The 20,736-nt window shown below is 48.0% G+C and overlaps 2 protein-coding genes across 3 annotated transcripts in view; one reads left to right on the forward strand and one right to left on the reverse strand.

Moving 5' to 3' along the window:
- The first annotated feature begins 899 nt into the window (after positions 1 to 899).
- LOC116453416 (urotensin-2 receptor-like) lies at positions 900 to 20,684 on the forward strand. 2 transcript variants are annotated; one of them, XR_004243798.1, is made up of 2 exons: positions 900 to 2,053; positions 17,425 to 20,684. XR_004243798.1 is itself a non-coding variant. In XM_032128804.1 (1 exon), exon 1 carries the CDS (start codon positions 905 to 907, stop codon positions 2,000 to 2,002), a length of 1,098 nt encoding a protein of 365 aa, XP_031984695.1. In that variant the 5' UTR covers positions 900 to 904; the 3' UTR covers positions 2,003 to 3,919. The 2 variants fall into 2 exon arrangements, 1 of the variants encoding a protein (XP_031984695.1); XM_032128804.1 differs by lacking the exon at positions 17,425 to 20,684 and having other exon boundaries at positions 900 to 3,919.
- OGFOD3 (2-oxoglutarate and iron dependent oxygenase domain containing 3) overlaps positions 7,907 to 20,736 on the reverse strand; it is a 49,323-nt gene continuing 36,493 nt past the window's right edge. The window contains exon 9 of the mRNA XM_032128807.1: positions 7,907 to 13,760. Within this exon, the coding sequence (XP_031984698.1) occupies positions 13,705 to 13,760 (56 nt within the window). The 3' untranslated portion in view covers positions 7,907 to 13,704. The remainder of the gene's footprint in view (positions 13,761 to 20,736) is intronic.

The raw sequence follows: 20,736 nt of genomic DNA on the forward strand, positions 1-20,736 counted from the left end.
GGGGAGAGCTCCGTTCCCGCTCGGGGAGCTCTGTTCCCGGCGGGGAGAGCTCCGTTCCCGGCGGGGAGGGCTCCGTTCCCGGCGGGGAGAGCGCCGTTCCCGCTCGGGGAGCTCTGTTCCCGGCGGGGAGAGCTCCGTTCCCGGTGGGGAGAGCGCCGTTCCCGCTCGGGGAGCTCCGTTCCCGGCGGGGAGAGCTCCGTTCCCGCTCGGGGAGCTCCATTCCCGGCGGGGAGAGCTCCGTTCCCGGCGGGGAGAGCTCCGTTCCCGCTCGGGGAGCTCTGTTCCCGGTGGGGAGAGCTCCGTTCCCGGCGGGGAGAGCTCCGTTCCCGCTTGGGGAGCTCCGTTCCCGGCGGGGAGAGCTCCGTTCCCGCTCGGGGAGCTCCGTTCCCGGCTCGGGGAGCTCCATTCCCGGCGGGGAGGGCTCCGTTCCCGGCGGGGAGAGCTCCGTTCCCGCTCGGGGAGCTCCGTTCCCGGCGGGGAGAGCTCCGTTCCCGGCGGGGGGAGCTCCGTTCCCGCTCGGGGAGCTCCGTTCCCGGCGGGGAGAGCTCCGTTCCCGGCTCGGGGAGCTCCATTCCCGGCGGGGAGAGCGCCGTTCCCGGCTCGGGGAACCCCATTCCCGGCTCGGGGAACCCCATTCCCGGCTCGAGGAGCCGTTCTCTGCAGGGTCCCCTCCCGGGCTGAGAGCGGCCCCGCACGGCACCTGCCAGCCCCGCACGGGCGGGGTTCGGGGGGGTCCCCGCGGTCGCTGCGGGCGCGGAGCGGGGGAGCCCCGGCGGGGCGGGGGCGGCCCTTCCCCCGAGGGCAGCCCGGTACCGCCCTGCCTCCCGCGGGGGGCGGAGCGGCCGCCGCCGGGGCCGGGAGCTCCGGGGCCGGTGCGACGGTGCCGGGGCCGCCGCCGCCGCCCATGGAGCCCAACGGGACGGCGGCGGCGGGGGGCAACGGGACGGCGGCGGCGGGCGGCGGGGGTGCCCCCGGGGGTGGCCCCCTGCTCATCCCCTCGGCCTTCGGGACGGTGCTGTCGGTGATGTACGTGGCCGGGGTGGCCGGCAATGTCTACACGCTGGTGGTGATGTGCCACTCGGCGCGCTGCGCCGCCCCCATGTACAGCTCCATCGTCAGCCTGGCGCTGGCCGACCTGCTCTACCTCTCCACCATCCCCTTCATCGTCTGCACCTATCTGGCCCAGGACTGGTACTTCGGGGACCTGGGGTGCCGCATCCTGCTCAGCCTGGACCTGCTCACCATGCACGCCAGCATCTTCACCCTCACCCTCATGTGCACCGAGCGCTACCTGGCCGTCACCCGGCCCCTGGACACCCTGAAGCGGTCGCGGGGCTACCGGAAGGTCACGGCGGGGGCTGTCTGGTCGGTGTCGCTGCTGCTCACGCTGCCCATGATGCTGATGGTCACGCTGACCGAGGGGGGCAAGGCGGAGGGCAAGGTGAAGAGGATGTGTGCGCCCACCTGGAGCGTGGATGCCTACCGGACCTACCTGACCGTGCTCTTCAGCACCAGCATCATGGCCCCGGGGATCATCATCGGCTTCCTCTATACACGCCTGGCCAGGACCTACCTGGAGTCCCAGAGGAACCCCCCGCACAAGGAGAAGAGCAAGAGATCCCCCCGGCAGAAGGTCCTCATCATGATTTTCAGCATCGTGCTGGTCTTCTGGGCCTGCTTCCTGCCGTTTTGGATCTGGCAGCTGGTGCGCCTCTACAGCAGCTCCCTGCAGCTCACCACCCAAACCCAGAAGTGCATTAACTATCTGGTGACCTGCCTGACCTACAGCAACAGCTGCATCAACCCCTTCCTCTACACCCTGCTCACCAAAAACTACCGGGAGTACCTGCGCAACAGGCACCGCAACTTCTACAGGTTCACCTCCTCCTTCCGCAAGAGGGGCTCCAACCTGCAGTGCTCCTGGGGACGGTCCATGTCCTCCAGCAACCAGTACGACTACAGCTCGGAGGCGCTGGGCATGGCCACTCTCAAGGACAAGTGAGGAAGAGGAGGCGCTCCGGACACACCAGGACCAGCAGAGCGTCCGGCCAAGGTAGGGCTTTGGGACCCCTTAGCCCTGAAGGGTCCTAAAAACTCATTTCTGGTGCTCTCTCTAGCGAGGGGCAAGAAGCTGTGTGAATCCAAATGCTGTGAGATGAGGCTTAATTTCCATCTGGCTGAGGGCTGTTGGGGGGGTCCTGCCAGGAGCCAGCAGCCACTCAGGACAAATCCTGCAGGGTTTTGGGTGCAGAAGATGAGGTGGATGCTCTGTTCAGTTCTGCCACAAACTGTTTTCACGCTTGGCCGAGTTTCGGCTCCGGCTCCACACACACGTTTCTCCCATGTGGTTTCTCAGTGCTGCCTTTGGGCTACAGCTGGGTTAGAGCTGCAGAAATCTGAAATTGGTATCACTTAACTGAGCTGCCAGCCTTGTGTTTGCCCTGTGTGTTACCGTTGTCTGTTTCTGGAGTGTGTAACGAGACCTCTAAGCCCCTTTTCCTATTTCCTGTTACATTACGGTGCACTACTGTTATATCAAGCTTAAAGTCTCTATTTTTAAATTCATTGCAGCAGCACTTTGAATTCCGAGCATTCAAAAACCACAAGGTAAGCTGTCAGAAACCACAGGATCACCTAAAAAAAAAACCCTTGTAATTTTTTACGGTTTCTACCTAAGGTGGTTTGAATTTGCCACTGATTTTTTTTTCTTTAAAAAGTTGGTCCCTTTCTTAACAGTCAACAGAGCTTGAAAAACCTGAAAATTTACCTTGGAAGAAATAAAAAATTATTTATAATCCTATGACTCAAAGACCTGAGGCTCTAAGAAAAATGACTGAATCCTATATCATGAAAGTCATCATAAAAGAGACAAATTTTTTCATTATATTTGATCAAAACCTTTTTGCCTCAATGTATTCTGCTCATTTTCTCCCTGCTTGGCATCTCACAGTAAGCCTCCACCACAGATCCTGGAGATGCCTGTAAGCACTTAAACAACTGTAAAGTGTCAGTTTATAAATAAATGCTTATTAAAAATGGACCATCCTCAGCCTTCCCCTCGCCTGGTCTCTTCACCCAGCTCAGGGGGATGTATCTATCTGGGCAGATGCTGCAGTTCCCACCTGTGGGGATGAAGTTGGGGTCAATATTCCTCTTTCTTCTTCTGGGACAGACTCTGGGGATAAGAAAAGCACTGTACGAGTTGCACAAACTCTTGTCAGCAGCTGGTGATGCCCAGGGAGTTCAGAAGCAGCAGCAGCGTCAGGAACTGTCATTTCCACTTTTTTATTACTTATTCCAACCCCTGCCTGCCTGAGCAGAGTCCCACTCCAGCCCTGCAGTGCTGCTGCATTCCCGTGTCCTTGGGTGATGCTCTCGTGTCCCACACCAAACTTTGGGGTGTGTTTGTGCTAAAGCAGAGACACAAAGTGCCAACACCACAGACAGGGCTGGGAGCAGAGAGCAGGCACAGAGACATGCTGCATTTTAGGCACTCAACTAACAGAAAAATACACAAGTTGGATGAAGGTGTTCCTGTGCTGGAGTCAGGCATTCTCTTGGGATGCTTTTTGGGGAGCAGGGGAATGAGTAACTCACCTCGCCTATATTACTTTTAACCACAGGACTGTATTTGAAACTCTGGTGATCACTTTGTCATATTCCAGTGTTGCATAGACTCCAAGCTGGGTGTCTTAAGTAGTCCTAATGTTGTCCATTCCTTATGAAACAGGGGGGCTAACACACAATTCGTGTTGGGAATTGGCAAGGAGAACAGGATTCAGCAGTTTTTCAGAACAACTTTTCAGGAACTAATTGATTTTTTAATTATTAATTGTAAAGCCATTGTTACTTTTCCTTTGGTTCCCATTTCCGAGGCTGGAAGTCACTCCCATGTAAGAATAAAAAAGGTAAGACTGCACTCAGAAGGTGGGAGTGTGAATGTCATGTGCAAGGTGTGTCTGCACAGAAGTCCTGGCAGAGCCAGGCATGGCTGCATCCCGTGAGCTGGAGAGGGATCAAAATGAGTTTTAGGGACTTTGCTTTGTATTTTTAAAAGTTAAAAAGCTGAACAGCCTGAAATCATATTTGTTAATACAAGGGGGAAGCTGAAAAGGAGTTCTGCATAGAAATAAAAGGGTGAAAATGCAGAGCCGGAGGGGTCTTCAGCTGTAACCTCAATGTGGGGATAAAGAAACAGAAGGGGCTCATTTGGGACACACTTCTCAAGACACCTCTCAGTCCCCTGAAGAGATTCTGTTACTCTGCTCAGTGGCACCAGCAGTGTGTAGTGGCTGTGCTTCCTGTGCCACGTGGTGGGAGCATTAAATACCAAAGGGTTGATGGAGGAGCGTCCAGATGAAAGGCAAAATACTGGATATTTCAAAAAAAGGGTGCCCAGCTGGCCAAGGAAGGTGATTCTCCCCCCTACTCCACTCTGGTGAACCCAGCCTGCAGTGCTGCATCCAAATCTGGGGTCTCCAACATCAGAAGGACACGGAGGTGCTGGAGAGAGTCCAGAGGAGGCCACAGAGATGCTCCAAGGGCTGGAGCCCCCCTGCTCTGGAGCCAGGCTGGGAGAGCTGGGAATGTTCACCTGGAGAGGAGAAGGCTCCAGGGAGAGCTCAGAGCCCCTTCCAGGGCCTAAAGGGGCTCCAGGAGAGCTGCAGAGGGACCTTGGACAAGGGCCTGGAGTGACAAGACAAGGGGGAATGGCTTCAAAGTGACAGAGGGCAGGGTTAGATGGGATATTGGGAAGGAATTCTTCCATGTGAGGGTGGGGAGGCCCTGGCACAGGGTGCCCTGAGGAGCTGTGGCTGCCCCTGGATCCCTGGCAGTGCCCAAGGCCAGGTTGGACAGGGCTTGGAGCAACCTGGGACAGTGGAAGGTATCTGAGGCTGGGGGGTTGTAACTGGATGATCTTCAAGGTCCCTTCCAACCCAAACCTACCCAAACCGTTCTGTGGCTCTGTTCTATTTGTCACTCCTCAGGTTTTTCAGCCAGGATGTGTTAAACTGCCAAAAGTCAGTAGGTTTGATCCACTTCATAAATATCCTGCTGGAGCCGATGTTTTAGCTGAGTTCCTGTTGTCTGGGCAAGCCTTGACTCCTCTTGGTGTGCTCTTGGTGTCCTCTTGGTGTTTGGGAATGAGGGGACTGTCCTCGTGGATCTTCCTTTAAGAACAAAACCAAATTAATCGGGTAGCTCCCTTGGGAAGGGGAATGCTCTGCCTGTCTAGAGCACAGAGCCCTGTCAGGGGTTGACACAACCTTTAGGTTACCTGTGAGGGATAGCTTTACCTGCTCTCCCCCAGAGGATTTTGGGGAGGTTTGGGGTTGGGATCTCAGCATTTCTAAGCACATCTCCCTGTGTGCAGGCTGTGCACACCTGCTGTAAGGGAGCTCAGGCTATTTTCTACATGAAGGCGTTCTCAGCTGTCCTCAGCACTGAAAAGGAAGAGTTGGGATTCCCAAAGCCATGAGATTAAAACCATCTTGTGTCCCCAGCCACAGAGGTTACAGAAGTGTGTGAAAATTGAGATAACCAGAATCTGGATGATGGAACTTTGCAAATTCTATGACTGGTGTCACTCCAGGTAAATCTGAAGCATCTCAGGCCAGGGCTGAGTAACAACAGGGAAGTCAGTGGGGCTGTAACTGAAAAACAACATGTGGAGAGTTCCTTTAAAACAATTTTACTTTGGCTATTTTACATTCCAGGAAATCAAGTTCTGTGTACTCTAGGGTCACCTGTCATTCCTAAATCATTGTAATCCTGTGGTTCTTAATGCTTTGGGTGTTTTTTATTTTAAATGGAATGTTGCTGCAGGTTCAGTGACACATGTTTCTTCAGAAACATGGGAAATGGGAATTTTAGGAAAGGCAGCAGCCTTTTCTTGTTGGGCCAGAGGCTGTCACTGCACAACTCCATACGTGCTTTACAAGAAAGAAAATAGTTCAATCACTAGAGATTTTTTTCCAGTACCCTTTGGGATTTAGGGGTTTATAATGCAAAAACCCAACCCAGACTGGGAAAGGAAAGTAGTTTCATCCTGAAACATAGCCTTCCTTTATGGTGGGATGTCCTCAGATGGGAGCTGCTGTAGCCATGGCAATTTTTCCACTTTTACTTGAAAAGACCAAGACCACTCCTTTGTGGGGCAAATGAGAGTATTTGTTTTCACCAGACACAGGAGAAACCACCTGAGCCTTACGGCATTTTTGCAGCCTTTACCTTCAGTCACTTTTTTTTAGTCATCTTTCTCTCCATTTTTGAAAAACAAATTTGCAATAAATGCTCAAAAGCCCCACATTGCAATTCCATCACGAGTGCAAGCAAATCAGTAACTTTTGAACTCCTATTTCAGCAGTCAGGTTTGGTGCTTAGTGTGTGACTGAACACCAGGGAAGCCAGCGAAAGAGAGGGCATTTTGTACCTGGAGCTGCAAGATGCACAGCTGGATTAACTGTGGGGAACTGGCAGGGGGACTGAGCTCATAATCTATTCTAATCTATTCTAATCTATTATAATCTATTCTAATCTATTGTAATCGATTATAATCTATTCATAATCAGCAGGATTATGAGAGAAGAGAGCACATAAAGCTCGTATCAGAGCCCAGCCCTCAAGCCCTGGGTGCAGAAAACGTAGAGAAATCCTCAGAGCAGCCCCGAGAAGCCAAGAAGCTTTGCCAGGAAGTTTGCCTGGTTTGAGGACACTCGGCTTTTCCGTCGCTTTTTGGAGTCCCTCTGGTGGCAGCACCAAGTTCCCATCCCGAGGTCTCGGGAGGAAATTTGCTTTTTATTTCTAGGCTTTAAAACACAGAGGTTGCCCAAAATCACGGCACAATGTAAGAGGATTTTATACCTTAAAATAGAACATTACTGGAAGGGAAGAGAAGAGAAAAACCCACTCCAAGAGTTAACTTTCCTCTCCCACGTTTCTTCCCATGCCAAACCCAGACTAACTTCATTCCTGTCATTTTGCACAGCATCCTCCCAGCCTGCACCCACAGAAACACCCAGAGCTGGTGACTAACTCCAGTTTAGCCCAGCTGGGGTTTTTCTGCCTGATAATATTGGGGTTTGCTGTTACTTTCTAGTTTTTTTCCAGGGAATAGAGATGCTGAGTTAATTACTGTGGCTTATGAGAAATATATTGCTTTGTCTTCAAAAGAGTAGCCACAGCCTTGCAGGGTGTAAGCACCCAGTAGAGTTATTTTTATTAGCATTATAGAAGATTCTTGCCCTTGTTTGGGAATGGATCTAAAGCACAGCAGGGAGAAAGGATGCAGTCAGTTGGTGGCAAAGTGTTGGGAGGGGTTGGGTGGCTCAGGCTGAGCTTTGTGAAGGCAGATGGAGGAACTCCTCCCAGCCAAACCTCTGGGATGCAACAAGCTTCTGTCAGACACCCAACACTGAAAAAAATTATTAATATGTTAATATTATACTAAATATAGGTATATTAAAATCCTAAATGGGACATATATCAGAAGGGGGGTTTTTAATCAAAAATATTTCTGCTCAGGAATGCAGCTTTCTGCCCACACTGAGTTTCTGGTATGGCATATATCACCTTTGGGGGAGACTAATTTCAGTTCAACAAGTTTGAGTGGTCAGAACTGAGCTTTGTGATCTGTGGTCACAACTGGAGCCATCTTGTCCCCAAAGAAAATGCCCCCAATGGAATTTACCAAAGCAAAACTGCTGCATCGTTTTACTTTGGTCCCCCACCCAAGAAAGGGAGAATTAAAAAAAGAAAGGGAGAAATGAATCCTGTAGAAGTCTTCTGGCATTTGGGCTCTGCTTCTCTGCTTCTCTTCATTTATAATATAAATTTTAATTTAAATGAAACATTTTGGTAAGCACTAGGAATACTTCTACAGTGAGAGATGAGGTGAAGAGTTAAAAAGCATTCATTAAAGCATTTATTAAAAAAGGCTGGACTTCAATACTGTGGAAGATCCCACCCAGACTCCTCCATCAGGATATCTGTAAGGAAAGCAGTAAATAAATTTGTGCACAAAGCACCAGCAGTATCAGCCATGCTTGGCACAGGGAACAGTTCTAAAACCAAAGCCATGCTAATGCTGGAGAAGTAAAATCTGACAAGTTTGTTCCAGCTTGTTTTGGCCAATCTCTCTGAGATGCTGTTAGTCTTTCCTTGTGCATTGCTGTTAGGATCTTGAATTCAGCTCCTGAATTCTTAACTAGAACCAAACATGATTCCATCCAAACAAAGCAAGGGAGATTCCTGAAGCTAAATGTGGTGTGTCCATAAACACAGCCTGTTAGAGACAGTTACCCCTTCATCTGTGTGCTCCTGCAAGCCAGGGACGTCCATCAAACTCACAGCCTTCTACCTCTGTTATTCTTTTAAATATCAGCTTGACATTTGAGAAGCACAAGGCTGCCTCTTGCAAGAAGCCTCCCAGGAAAAGGCACTACAGAGCAATTATTCTTGGGTACATTGAACCTATCTTGTGAAAATCTGCAAGAATGGAGCAGGTAAATTAACTGTAGTGTAGTAATGCTGAAAGGGGAGAGACAGCAGCACCCTTGACACATGCAGAGAGGACACCTAAACCTCCTCGGACATGCAGGTCCCACCAGACAAAGTGGGCATGGCAAGGAAGCAGCACCAGCTCCTGTGCCAGGCTCCCACAGCACCCTCCCTTTGGGGAGCATGGGCTGGCAGCCAGCCCCAGCATTGCACTGCTCAAAATCCCAGTAACCCCACAGGTTTAAATCGAGTTTCTCCTTGTTCTTTGTAACTGATGGTTTTTTTCCCTTTCATTTAACACCATAGAAGGCAGTATTTTACAGAAATGGCATGGTTATAAAATCAGCCAGAGCCGCAGTTACCTCCAGCCACCACTTTTTGAAAGCAGCTTTCTGCCCCTGGCAGTGTCCAGGCAAAGGGCTGGTAGCAGGAATACTCGAGGAGTCTGCAGCCCCTGCCTGCACCGTGCCCTGCAGCCAGGTGATGAATTTACCTTCCTTCACATCATCTGCTGCTGGGGGTTCAGAGACCTCTACCCCGAAAGCACCTGGGCTGTTGATAGCTCAGGCAGGCTTAGAACAAGCCAGTGAATGAAAGCCAGGAGAGATTGACACGGGTTTGATGCTGGAGCTGCCTGTGGAGGCAGGGCTCCACAGTGTGGGAGCTGAGCAGAGGGATTCACTGAAATGGGGCAGCTCAGAAGTCCTGAATCCTCCTGCAAAATTACCTCAGGGAGGTCACTTGGTCTTGGCTGCTGTTCATGAAGTGCCTAGAAAACAGCAGTGCTATTTCCAGTGTCTGTGCAGGTGTTGTAAGGTGTCACTGGTGTGTGGGACAGGGTTTGGGGTCGCTGGATGAGAGATGCTATGGACGAAGGGGAAAATGTCTCCTTGTAGGGGGAACTTTTAGGGTTCAGGGTAGCTATTCATGGTCAGGCAGAGGAAATGTTTGTCGACCAGAACCTCTCTGCTTTTGATTTATGGCAGCTGGGCAGTGAAGATGCTCCTTCACCCCCAGCCTTGGCAGCTGTACCCAGCTGGGATCACAACTGGAATGAGCCTCCTGATTAAAAACACCATCGTTTCAGTGCATCAATACCCTCTTTAAAGCCCCTCCTCGGTGACAAACAATAGGAGGAGATAGGCAAGGAAGCAGAATCTCTTCTTTACCTCCTGGGAGCCTCCTCCCCACATTATGGGCTTGGGGGCACTGGGATCAGTGGAGGTGAAGGCAGAGCCTGTGCCTCAGCCTGCTCTAAGAGCACGATATCCGTGCAGAGGAGGCTGGATAGAAAGAATTATCCCAACACTCATTACTGACTGCTAAACACAACAGAACTTCCCTGTCATTTTGCTGTCGGCATCCTTTTAGAATAAGTATGTCAAGGAACCTCTGCCTGCCTGAGGCACAGCACAATTAATTCCCAACAACAAAAGCAGAGGAAATAACAACGGGCTAACTTTGCTTGGCTGCTGTCACGTGTTGGGTTTTCTTAATACAACGGCGAGTTTATTATGGAAAATGTCCCTCAAACTTCAAAGCATTGGTTCAACCCTTGCAGCAGCTTCTTTTAGACCAGATGAGAAAGTGAAGCCCCACATCCTGCAGTGCCCAGTGTTAGAGGAAAAGCTCCTTGCAGATTTAAGAGGGGAGGGACCACAGTGGAGTGACGAGGATGGGGCTGGAGCATCACTTGGGCTTTTACTTCCATCCACATAAGAGAATATTTTCCCTCCTAAGCATTGTGTGTTCTGGGGTATTCAGTATCTATCTCTGTTATTCAGGGAAAAAAAAGTAAGAATTTTTGGGTTTAGTCCAATAAAAGACAATAAAAATCTTTAAACCTATAACTTCATGGTATGGGGAAAGTGTTCATATGCCCCAATTCCAGTTCTTGTGTTCACAGTCCCAGAGGGGCCTGTGAATCTCACAGCATGAGAGTGACCTCAGGTGTGGGGAGAAGGGCTTTGACAGCCACACTCCCTGCAAAACCCAAATGTGAAATCGTTGATGTGTCACCCTGAATCACTCATTAATGAGAGCACAAAGAAATGGCTTTAGGCTGAGAGGAGCCTGAGGAAGGCAATGCTGCATCATCTCCATGCTGCCTCTGGAAATCAGGCTTTACAGCTGCTGTGGGGAATGCAGGGGGAGGAGATGGGCACCTGAGGGGCAGAGCACATCCCCACACTCCTGGTTTGGGGACATTTCCCCTCGTGCCAGCACCCTTGTGCAGAACCAGCCCTTGCTCTGACAGCCACGTGCCCCTTCCAGAGGCAGCCGAGTCCCAGCCTCCTCTCTTGCAAGCCCTCCTCCCTTCCTGCCCTCTTTGCTGTGCTCACAAGCAAACCTGGTCTCTACAGGAGCCTCCAACTCCACTCCAGACCCTCACAGTGCAGGGTGAGGAGTCCCAGAGGCAGCATGGGGCAGCAGGAATGGGATGTCCCTGCCCCTCTGGGAGTGTCAGGGCAAGGGAAGAAATAGAGAAGCTTGCTGGCATGAGCACGTTAGCTTAGAGCTCGAAAAAAGGCATCAAACCAGCATCTCAATGGACATTTTTGTCTTCTGTCACATTCTTCAGTAAATGTTTATCTCTGGAGAGCTCGAGGTGTGTGTTTGAGACTCAGCCTGTGGAGGAGCTGTGTATAATTACAGACCCCATGCCAGGGCCTGCCTTCACAACGTGCATTCCCACTGCTCAGCAAAGAGGGAATCCCCTGCCTGTGCTGAGAGGAGCTTGAGCGGAAAGATCATGGATCAAACGTGATGTTTGGGTTGTACGTTCAGCAGGAACGTGTTTGGTTTTTCCATGTTGCTGTCTTTGCTGTTCTTACTTTAACCTTATGGGGTTTATTTTTCTGTCCCTGCGTGTTCTGTCCCTTCTTTGTGTCACATTTCCTCCTCAGCAATAAGCTGTAACCTCTCCCAGGGACTCTGCTTCCACCCTGGCTTTGCTCCACAGCTAAAGCCACCACACACCACGTTCTGTGATACCCCAGTGAGAGTTTCAAGGCTTTGGGGACATTTCTTACCTCTTGGATTTCAGAGCTGTTTTAGGTTGCCCACAGAGAAGGGAGAAGCCTCTACTGACTTCGACAACCTAATCAGAAAGTGGGAATGTTCCTGCAACTGTGACTCTATCAGCAAATCCTTCAGCTCCATTTGAGAAGTTATGTCTGCACAGACAGGAGGATGGTTTACAAAGCTTTTCCTTTGCTGCTCCTCCACCTTCCACCTCCTCTGTCCCCTCACTGAGGCTGGTATATCTGTCTTTGCAGTTTTGTAATTTTAAAAAATTAAGTCATTTTACTTTATAGGGGTTGAGGGTTGGTTTTTTTTCCCAGTCAAGACAAAAGTAATTATTTCTTGTCCTGATCAGGTTCCCTGCCTACCCCCAGGCAGCTGAGCTGATAAAACTGATGGGCATGAAAAGGAGTGCATGTGAAGCATCTTCAAATCTAATCTAATTTTTAAATTATTCCGTGCACTTGAGCTTGTTCTTGTTTAACATATCAGTTAAACTCAGGCCAGTAAATGGCCAAATTCACAATCCCAGTGACTTTTACTCTGCTGCAACAGGGAAAAATCTTGTGTTCTCAGAGGGTTTGGGCTTTATTTCTGCCCTCTCCTTTCTGGTCAGTGAGTGGGGCAGTGGCTTCCCCCCTCTAGAGATGCCCATTAGCCCCCAGGGAGGCTCTGTAGAGCCTCGTGAGGCAGAATAACCATGAGGAACGCTTATATCCCTGCCAGAGCACCCATGAAAACAGAGTCCTGCAGCTCCAACCCATGCTCATCATCTTCATGATGGATCTTCAGTCTGGGAGGGACACTCAGGGGCTCAGCATGGGGGAGCAGCTTTCCTTACAGTGCCTGGAAACCTGGGGGGGCTTTTTCCTGTTCAGTTTTCAGTTATTTGACTCACACTTGATGGACTTCATTTCCCAGCACATTAACAGCTGGTGGGTTCCAAGGCTGCAGTTGGCAAGGAATGGAGAGTAATTACTTGCTGAGCTCATTATAATTGTTCAGTTATTGAGTAATTTGGAAAGGCAAGCAGGAGGAATATTTGGTTAATTAAGAGCTCGTTTAATCACTGCTAAATTTAGCCTTCCAAAACAGAGCTCACCTTCCCCAGATTTGAAAACCTTTGGACCTTGTTCCCTCCCAGCTCAGACCCTCCCACATTTGGCTCCACTTGCATTAAGCTTCCATCAGTCTCCAGCAAGATGTTTAATTAAAAACAACTCACCTGTAGCTGCTCAGGTACTTTTGAGGCCAAACTCTCATCCAGTGTCAAAACCAGACATTACAGACAGAGGAGCAAAGCCTGAGTGCTTAACAGAGCCCAGGCAGTGTGAGCAGCAGAAAATCTGTTGAGCCCTTGGTGTTTTTTGAGTTGCAGCTGGTCCCACACATTTGCTGGCCACGTGTTTCTTCTGTTTGAGGGGTTTGGTAATTTAAGGCTTAGAAAGCAGGTTTAGCATCCAGAGGATGCTTTCTGGAGCCTGGACTGACTTCCAGAAGCTGTGGGGAGTCTTTAAGGCAGTGCTTGAGACAAAAAGGGGTTTCCAGCTTCCTTTCATGTCTTCACTGTTGCCCAAAGAATGTCAAGTGTCTGTGTGTGAATTCAGGCAGCCTTGTAACCAAAAAGGTTGCGTTTGAGGACTTCTGGGAAGAATTTTGAAGAATGGACTTAAATGGGAAGCAGCATTTCACTCAAGATGAGTATAACTTCATTTTAAACAATGAGTTAGTAGGTGTAAAATAATTATTTTGCTTTGGGCTTGTTGTTTAAGTGTTTTTATAGTTTGTTCTAGATTATTTTAATACATTACATTCTTCATGCACGGTCAGTGGGGTGTAACTACTGCTGCCCATGGGATGTGGCCATCAGCTGGCACATCCTAATGGAAAGGGGACCTTCCTCCCAGCATGGAAGTCAGTGGCAGATGTTCATAAATGAGAGAAAAGAAAAAGAAAAGCCCTGAAACCCTTACTGAGCACAGGCAGATTTATCTCCTTTGCACTTCCAAAGTGACAAATGTTCAAAGCCTCCATGAGGTCGTGGCTCCTCCAGTCCTGTAGGAAGGAAGGAAGAGTCTGTTCTGAACCTCATCCTTCCCAACACACTTCAGGACTAAGTAAACTTATTTCTTCTGCAAGGGAGAAGACAAGAACAAGCCAGATCTTGTATCTCTGGCAAGATCACCAGTCTTTTACAAAGGCATCCTTGAACTTCTTCTGTCTTGCTTTCAGTTCAACTGTTGCAAAAAAAAAAAGAGAAGTAATTTTTAAACAGGTTTTTTCAGGGCAAACTCTGTAAAGTAAATGCTGCAGAACAGAAGAGTCATCAAAGCAGGTTGATTTTAAAACCTGAAAACCTTGACAGCCTCCTTGCAGCAGCGCAGAGCCACATCAGTTCTGCTGTTACCCATGGATACAAAATTGGTGAATGAAATGAAATGGAATCCAAACCTGTCAAGAGTTGTAACTCTCACACAGGCAGGACAAATGACCTGGAATGATAATTCCTGGAGTACTCCGCTGGGTCCTCAACTGAATATTTTGTCAAACTGCTCTAAATTAACAGAGCTCACCCATTCTGAGTCTGGGCTGCTGAGAAGGTGAAGCTCCTGGTGGACTCCAGCTGATTTTAAGTATCCCCTTTTTTTAACAAGAGGGCGAGGCATGAGGCAGATCTCCAAGAGATCCTGTGATTTCAAGCAGAGAAGTGTTATGGGATAGTCTCTCATTGCCCCAAAGGAAAAAAAAATCAAGTTAAAGTACAAGCTAGAATTTTCTCTTCAGTCAGTAATTTCTTCTAAATTAATAAGGCAGAGGCAGCTGCTTTAGCAAAACAATTAAACAGCACCTCAGTAAAGCAGCTGCTGCCTTTCACCAGGCAGTGACTTCCCAGTGGGCACCTCCCAGGTTTCTGTGGATGGAGGCCACTGAGGCAGCCACACACTGCCTCTGTTCCCCTGTTTCCTGCTGGATTTTGGAGGTCCTGTGCTGGCAAGAGGATGACAGCAAAGCTGTCATGGTCCTTCCTTCCTGCTAAGTGCCCCTGCCACAGCACCTTTCCATGGCATGCCAGGGCACTGCTCTCCCAGCAGCCTCCTTTCCTTACCCAAGAAGCTGGAAAAAGTCAGTAAGTACAGGGTCTGGCAGCAGAGAATGGCTGGAGAAGTGCTCAGACTGATCTCAACCCCCCATACGAGGTGAAATGTCTCCAAACAGCTGTTTCAGTCTCTGCTTGCAAAGGGATCCCACCCTCTGCTGAAGTCCCTGGGACAGCAGTTCCTTTTACCTTTCCCCATACTGTGTATCCATGGGATTTCAATCCCTATCAAGGGTCATTTGGGATGTCAGACCTTGCCATTCAGCACTCAGTGTCACCCAGATTTAGCATTTGCTCCTTCCCAGCACCTCTTCAGCAGCAGGAGGTCTCACCCTTCCCATCACCTGCATTGTGTTGCCGAGTCCCAAAAAGAGCCCAAATATCCTCTCCCAATCCCCCCATGGAGACTCCCCTTCTACCACCACCTCCTTGGAGTGTCCAGATGTGTCCTCCCCATCCCAGCTGCTCACTGCCTTTTGGACTGAGAGCCAGAGCAAACCCTCCAGCCCTCTCCACACCCCAAACCTCCTCCTGGGGTGGTCCCCACCGCCCACCTCGTGCAGGGCCGGGCGACACGAGGGTCTTCATGTCTGGAGCGGGTGCAGTCAGAATTCTTGTAAGCACCAATTTTACTGTCTCTTCCCGACATAAACTGCACAAATTGATGGAGCCCTGGCCCTGAGGATAAACACCATCCCCAGTGTTTAGAGTAGCTGTCTCCAGAGAGGAGACAGGACACCCTGGGAGCTCCCCTGGGACATGGGGTGGGGAGGGGGTTTGCAGGCTGGTGGTACCTCCCTGGCAGGAACCTTCCCCTGCTCTCAGATGTGCACAGGCACAGTCCACAGGGAGGAGAAAGACTAGAAAAACCTCAAGGATCGTAATAACCACCTGAAAGTTATTTCGCAGAAATACAAAGTATTTGTGGCACCTGAGGCACTTGCACAAATTCCTGCCAAGGACTGGCTCCAGCCCGTGCCCAGTCCAGAGGGAGCGCCCAGTTTCAACACAGCAATGTTGCAAAATGTTCAGTTTTATGGAGTTTTCATAGTTGTGATTAGTTTCAGCTTTTTAGCTGTTTAGGAATGGTAAATCCTATGTGGTTACGAAGCATTGTTGGCTATTATCTCTAAAAAGAACTTCAGGCTAGTACTTACAAGGGAGACAGAAATTAGATAAGCTCATTAAGCCAAGCATTCTTTCCACACCTGTGTTCTTCCCAACAAAACAATATTTTCTCAATTTCAAGGCTTTTAATTTAGACAGATTTTACTTGTCACACTGATGCAAACGTGAACCCCTGGCATGCTCCATGACTAAAGCTGGCTCAGATGTACACAAGGTTGTCCTCCCCTTCCAGGGCCTTGGACACAACTGGAAAATCCATGTCTCCTAAGTGATACAGTCTGGTGCAGCTGGACTACTCAGAATGCATTCAGCAAGCAGGTGTTGCTATTAGAGAACTAAAATCTTATTAATTTAAAAGATTTGGAATACCCTTTGTCTCCTCCATAGTCCAGAGAAGCCCTCAGCAGCTCGTAGGAGGAAGCTGTGGATGTCTAGAGCAGGCAGTGACTGAACCTTCTCCCAGCTCCACATCCATCCCCTGCACATCCATCCCAGCCAGAAGGAAATAAAACCAAGGGTCACTAACCCTGGTCAGGGGACAGGCAGACAATGATAGCTGCTTTTTAAGTTAATTGATTCACTGATGCATTCACTCAGTTTCATTCATTATAAACAAGGCTTTAAGGCTCAAAGATTTCCGGTTTTTTGTTCTGTCATATGGTCTAACAAGAGGCTGTTGCTGTTCCTAATGACCTTGCCACGTTTGTAAATTTAACACAGGAACCCTTACCAGTGCAGCACAATTACAGAATCATTACACCTCCCACTCCAGGGGAGCTGGGCCATCAAACACCTTCACTTCTGCCTTGCCCAGATCCTGCAAATCATAAACCTGGCCTGACCAGAGGACAGAATCATTAATTCAGACCTGAACATCTCAGAAATATCTCCCTGTACAACTCAGCTATGGAAAGGTTTTTGATTACTGCCCTTTTGTGCGTGCTTTATGGCTGAAGTCGTTCATTTAAGGAGAATGATCAGGAAGAGGACAAGTTTTAGCAGTCTGCTCCAAAGCCTAAGTAGAAAATTAGCAACGGAGTCAAAACGTGTTTAACTTGAGCAGAAAGCGATCACTTCTGCAGCACGCTGGAATTCACTGACTCACGGCCATCTGGAGGTGCTAAAGGCATTTAGAAAACAAAGTCAAGAGGTCTCAAGTTGCAGCTGTTGAGAGCAAAAGGCTCAGAGGCAGCAGGCTGAAAGGGGAAGGCTTCAAGGCACTGCTAAATGTGAGGAGTGAGAGTCCTCATCACCTCCCAGTGATGGGCACTGCTCGAGCTGGGAACTGCCTTCCTGAGAAACCCACAGGCATTCATCTCGTGCACCAGAGAAAGGAGATTTTTTCCTGCTCGTGGTCTGAATGGGCCAAGATCTCCATGAAAATGAGTACCTAGAAAGGGAAAACGGGCAGGAAGAGGACTGGATTTCTAAATACTGTGCAAACTTGTAAAAGTAGAGTGCAACCTGAGTGGAGAGTACTGAAGAGCAGGTGCAGATTCCCTACAGCCCCACTAAAGGATTAATAAATCAATAAAACTTTGGTTTTTCTTACAGTTCCAAAACCTACAAATATTTCAAACCCCCTTTTTTTTTTTCCCAAGGGGAAACTTTCTATACACTTCTGTATATTTATTAATTCAGTTTTAATTTCTTCTTGGATTATTTCTTATTTACAGGTCTAAATTCTGCCCAGTTCCAGAAAAGCTGCAACAGACACAAGCTATGCATGGAGGACACCATCACTTTAAAAAATGCCCATTTGATACACAAGATAAATGCAGAAGAAAGCATAATTCATCATTTTTTAAATAGGTGGATGTAGCATCACTTAACTTATTTTAGCATGTTCACTGTTCATTATTAATTCAAACAGAAGATGGACAGGGTAAATAGCTGAAGCAAATGGTTATCAAGAGGTCTATTGAAAATTTTATAAAAGGTTTTAAGAGCTTTGCTACCTGGAAGCTCTCAGTTTCTCAGTTCTCCTAATGAAACAATAACGCAGAGTGAGGAGGAGGAAAAAAATGTCAGTTCAAATTGACACGGACACATCAGTGTGGGAGAAGTCTCCTGTAGCTGCTCTCTGCCTAACACCATCTTAAACTGAACTTCCCCCTCTGCTTGGCTGACTCAGTAGTATTGCTTTTTTCCTCCTAGTCGAAGTTTATTTTGATCATATTCATCCCCGTGGAAAGGAGTGACTCTCAGATTAATTCCTATTTTCCTTTGAAATAAAGAAACAAAGAAAAACACCCATTTATGGCCCACAGTGAAGTAGAAATAATCCAAGTGCAAGATCACTTCTCTCATGTCTTTTGTGTTGAGAAGTGCAGGGACTAAATGGGCTCAGAGTTTGTCTGACTTCACAGCAGCCTTGTAAGTTTTGAATCACCTGGTAAAATGCAGCCTTCTTTTTACGAGGTTATTCAGTGAACCACAATTAAAACCCCATCATGCAGGGAGGACTCCCAGAACACGTCTGCTCTTCAGTAACATAAATCAGAAATAAACACATCTGCCTGCTAGAAGGAATGGAAGAAACCACCAGCCAGAGCCAAGACATGCAGAGTGACTCCATTAGGACCTGCCTTTGTTTATTCCCACAAGATTTAATGGTCTGGCTGGCAAGTTAATATGCTGAGGAGGTCACCTCCAAGGTAGGAACCCACCCAGAGACCTTCCCCTGGCAGGGAAAAGCTCTCTCAAAGGAAAACAGCGAGATTTTTTTTCTGTGGAGTCAGCAGCAGTGTCCAGGCATCTATGTCAATAACTTAAAATAACTGTGTAAACTGAGGAACAAGAAAGAGACAAATCCTCAAGGTGTCTGAACAGAAAAATCATGGCCCAGGAACCCAGTTGGGGCTTTTTTGGGGGGTGGAGGGGCTGCTGTGGCTTGTTAATAGAAAAATATGAAGGGTATCCCTGTCTAAAATGAGCTTTTTTGAACACTGGAAGCCTATTACAAGAAATTCCCAGAAACAAGTAACATGAATGCTCCACAAATCTCAGCTTCTCTCCAAAAATAGAATATTTCCTTCAAAAAGGGGAAGGTTTCATGCAGTTCATTACGAACAATAAACCTGACCTGGCAGCTCATGGATTCACCCAGACTGGATTCCTTGGACAGCCTCAGGATTATCCAGCAGTAAACCAAGATGTTTTTATTTAAGTGCATCCAAATGTTACAAAAATAAAAGACATGGTGCATCCAGGCTGCTTTATTGATTCCAGAGTAAGAACTATTCCAGCAAGGCATTTCTTCTTGTGATCCCAAGGTCTGACCTGCTCTCTTTAGTATCTGTTTCAAAATTCCCTACTCGTTGTCCATGAAGTATGATGAAAGACAAGAATGCTCAACAGCAGGCAACACTGATCCCCACCTTGTCATTATTTCAGCTTTACAGGAAAACAGGCAAGATGGAAGTAAGTATCTCTGAAATAAAGGGTGTTGGTCCAAATATGGACAATGCCTCTGTTAGAAGAAAAATAGGAGTATTTGGAAAAAAACGAATGCTGAAGAATGAAAAATCTCAAAAATTGAGTTAGAAATCCTTCATAAAGATTAATACCCCACGTGGGCTAAAAGGATCAGAGGAAAAAGCCTGCTCTGCAGTGCTAGCCAGCCAGTCAATGAATAAATAATGCAGAGCCAGTACTTGCTACAGGTCAAGGCTGAGGTGTGCTGGGACAGAAGTGAGAGGTGAAATAAGTGATTTGAGGGGAGATGATGGACACACTCAGAGGTGTGTACTTGGGAAACTGGACAGTTATTTCCTGTGCACAGTCCCCCCTGAAAAACTTCAGTACAAAGCCACCGACGCTCACAGAAGATAAAAAATGGCCACACAGATACTTTGAGGATAAATTAACAATCAGTAAGAGAGAGCTGGAAGCAGGGTTCAGCCAATGATGTAAAATGAGCTTTCAGCTTCCTACGAATGTTCACAAGACCCAAAGCACAGCAGAGCTACAGCTTTCCAGGGTGTTTCACAAGGAGCAGTGGACACTCAGCAGAGGATTCCCACCACTCCAGGATGGTGCCTTTGCTGGATTTTCCCAGGCTGAGACAATCCATATGTGCCAGAGCCACCTGCAGCTCAGAAAGGAAATAACTCTGCTGCTGCTCCTGGAGTGTTTGCTTGGATTGCCACACAAGAGACTCAAAAAGGAAAGACAGGAGTTGGGATTTTTTTTCTTCTCTTTTTTTTCTCTTGGAGAAGGGAGATTGGTTGTATTTATTCCTCCCCACTCTGACCTGACCTCCAGCAGCATATCCTGGTTTTACTCCTAGAATTCAGACAAGGCAAAAATACTGCACAAAGCTCCCCAAGAGCAGGTTAGAAAGAACCAATTCCCCTGCAAACACTGTGTAAGGATATTGGGATGCAGAAGGAACACGAGGAGCTCTTACATTAAAAACAATGCCATCTTCATTTACTGGGGAAGGGAAAGCTGTGAAAGAGAAATTCAATACTAAGAGATGCAACTGAAGAAACAAAACCTGATTTCCTTGACAGCACAGTCATCATCAATGCCTTTTCAGCTACATTTATTTCAGCGTGCACATTATTATGTGCTACAGCCTCCTAAAGCACCCAGCTTAGACCTTAAAAATAAGTAAGACATGAAGCTAAATTTCTGCTATAAATCCAAATTAAAATCTTTTTTTTTAAATAGGGTATCCTTGTAAACATTTCTGGACTTGAAATTGATCGAGATGGAGCACAGAATATTTCAGGCAGATGATACATATTCAGGAAAATCTCAACATAAATGTACCTCCCCAAACCTTCAGTTGACTCACAGGGAATTAAAAGCCACGATGATTCCACAACTGCCTACACAATGAAAATGTTATACACAAGAAATGCTAAGAAGTCCATCTAGAGTTCCTAGAATCACGGGACAAAAAATTAAAATTTAATGCGTATTACAGGACTGAAAGGTAGGTGTACACTAAAAACCTTCTCTGACCACATACTTGCCAA

The sequence above is a fragment of the Corvus moneduloides genome, chromosome 19, assembly GCF_009650955.1.
Source record: "Corvus moneduloides isolate bCorMon1 chromosome 19, bCorMon1.pri, whole genome shotgun sequence".
In the NCBI taxonomy this organism is placed as follows: Eukaryota; Metazoa; Chordata; class Aves; order Passeriformes; family Corvidae; genus Corvus; species Corvus moneduloides.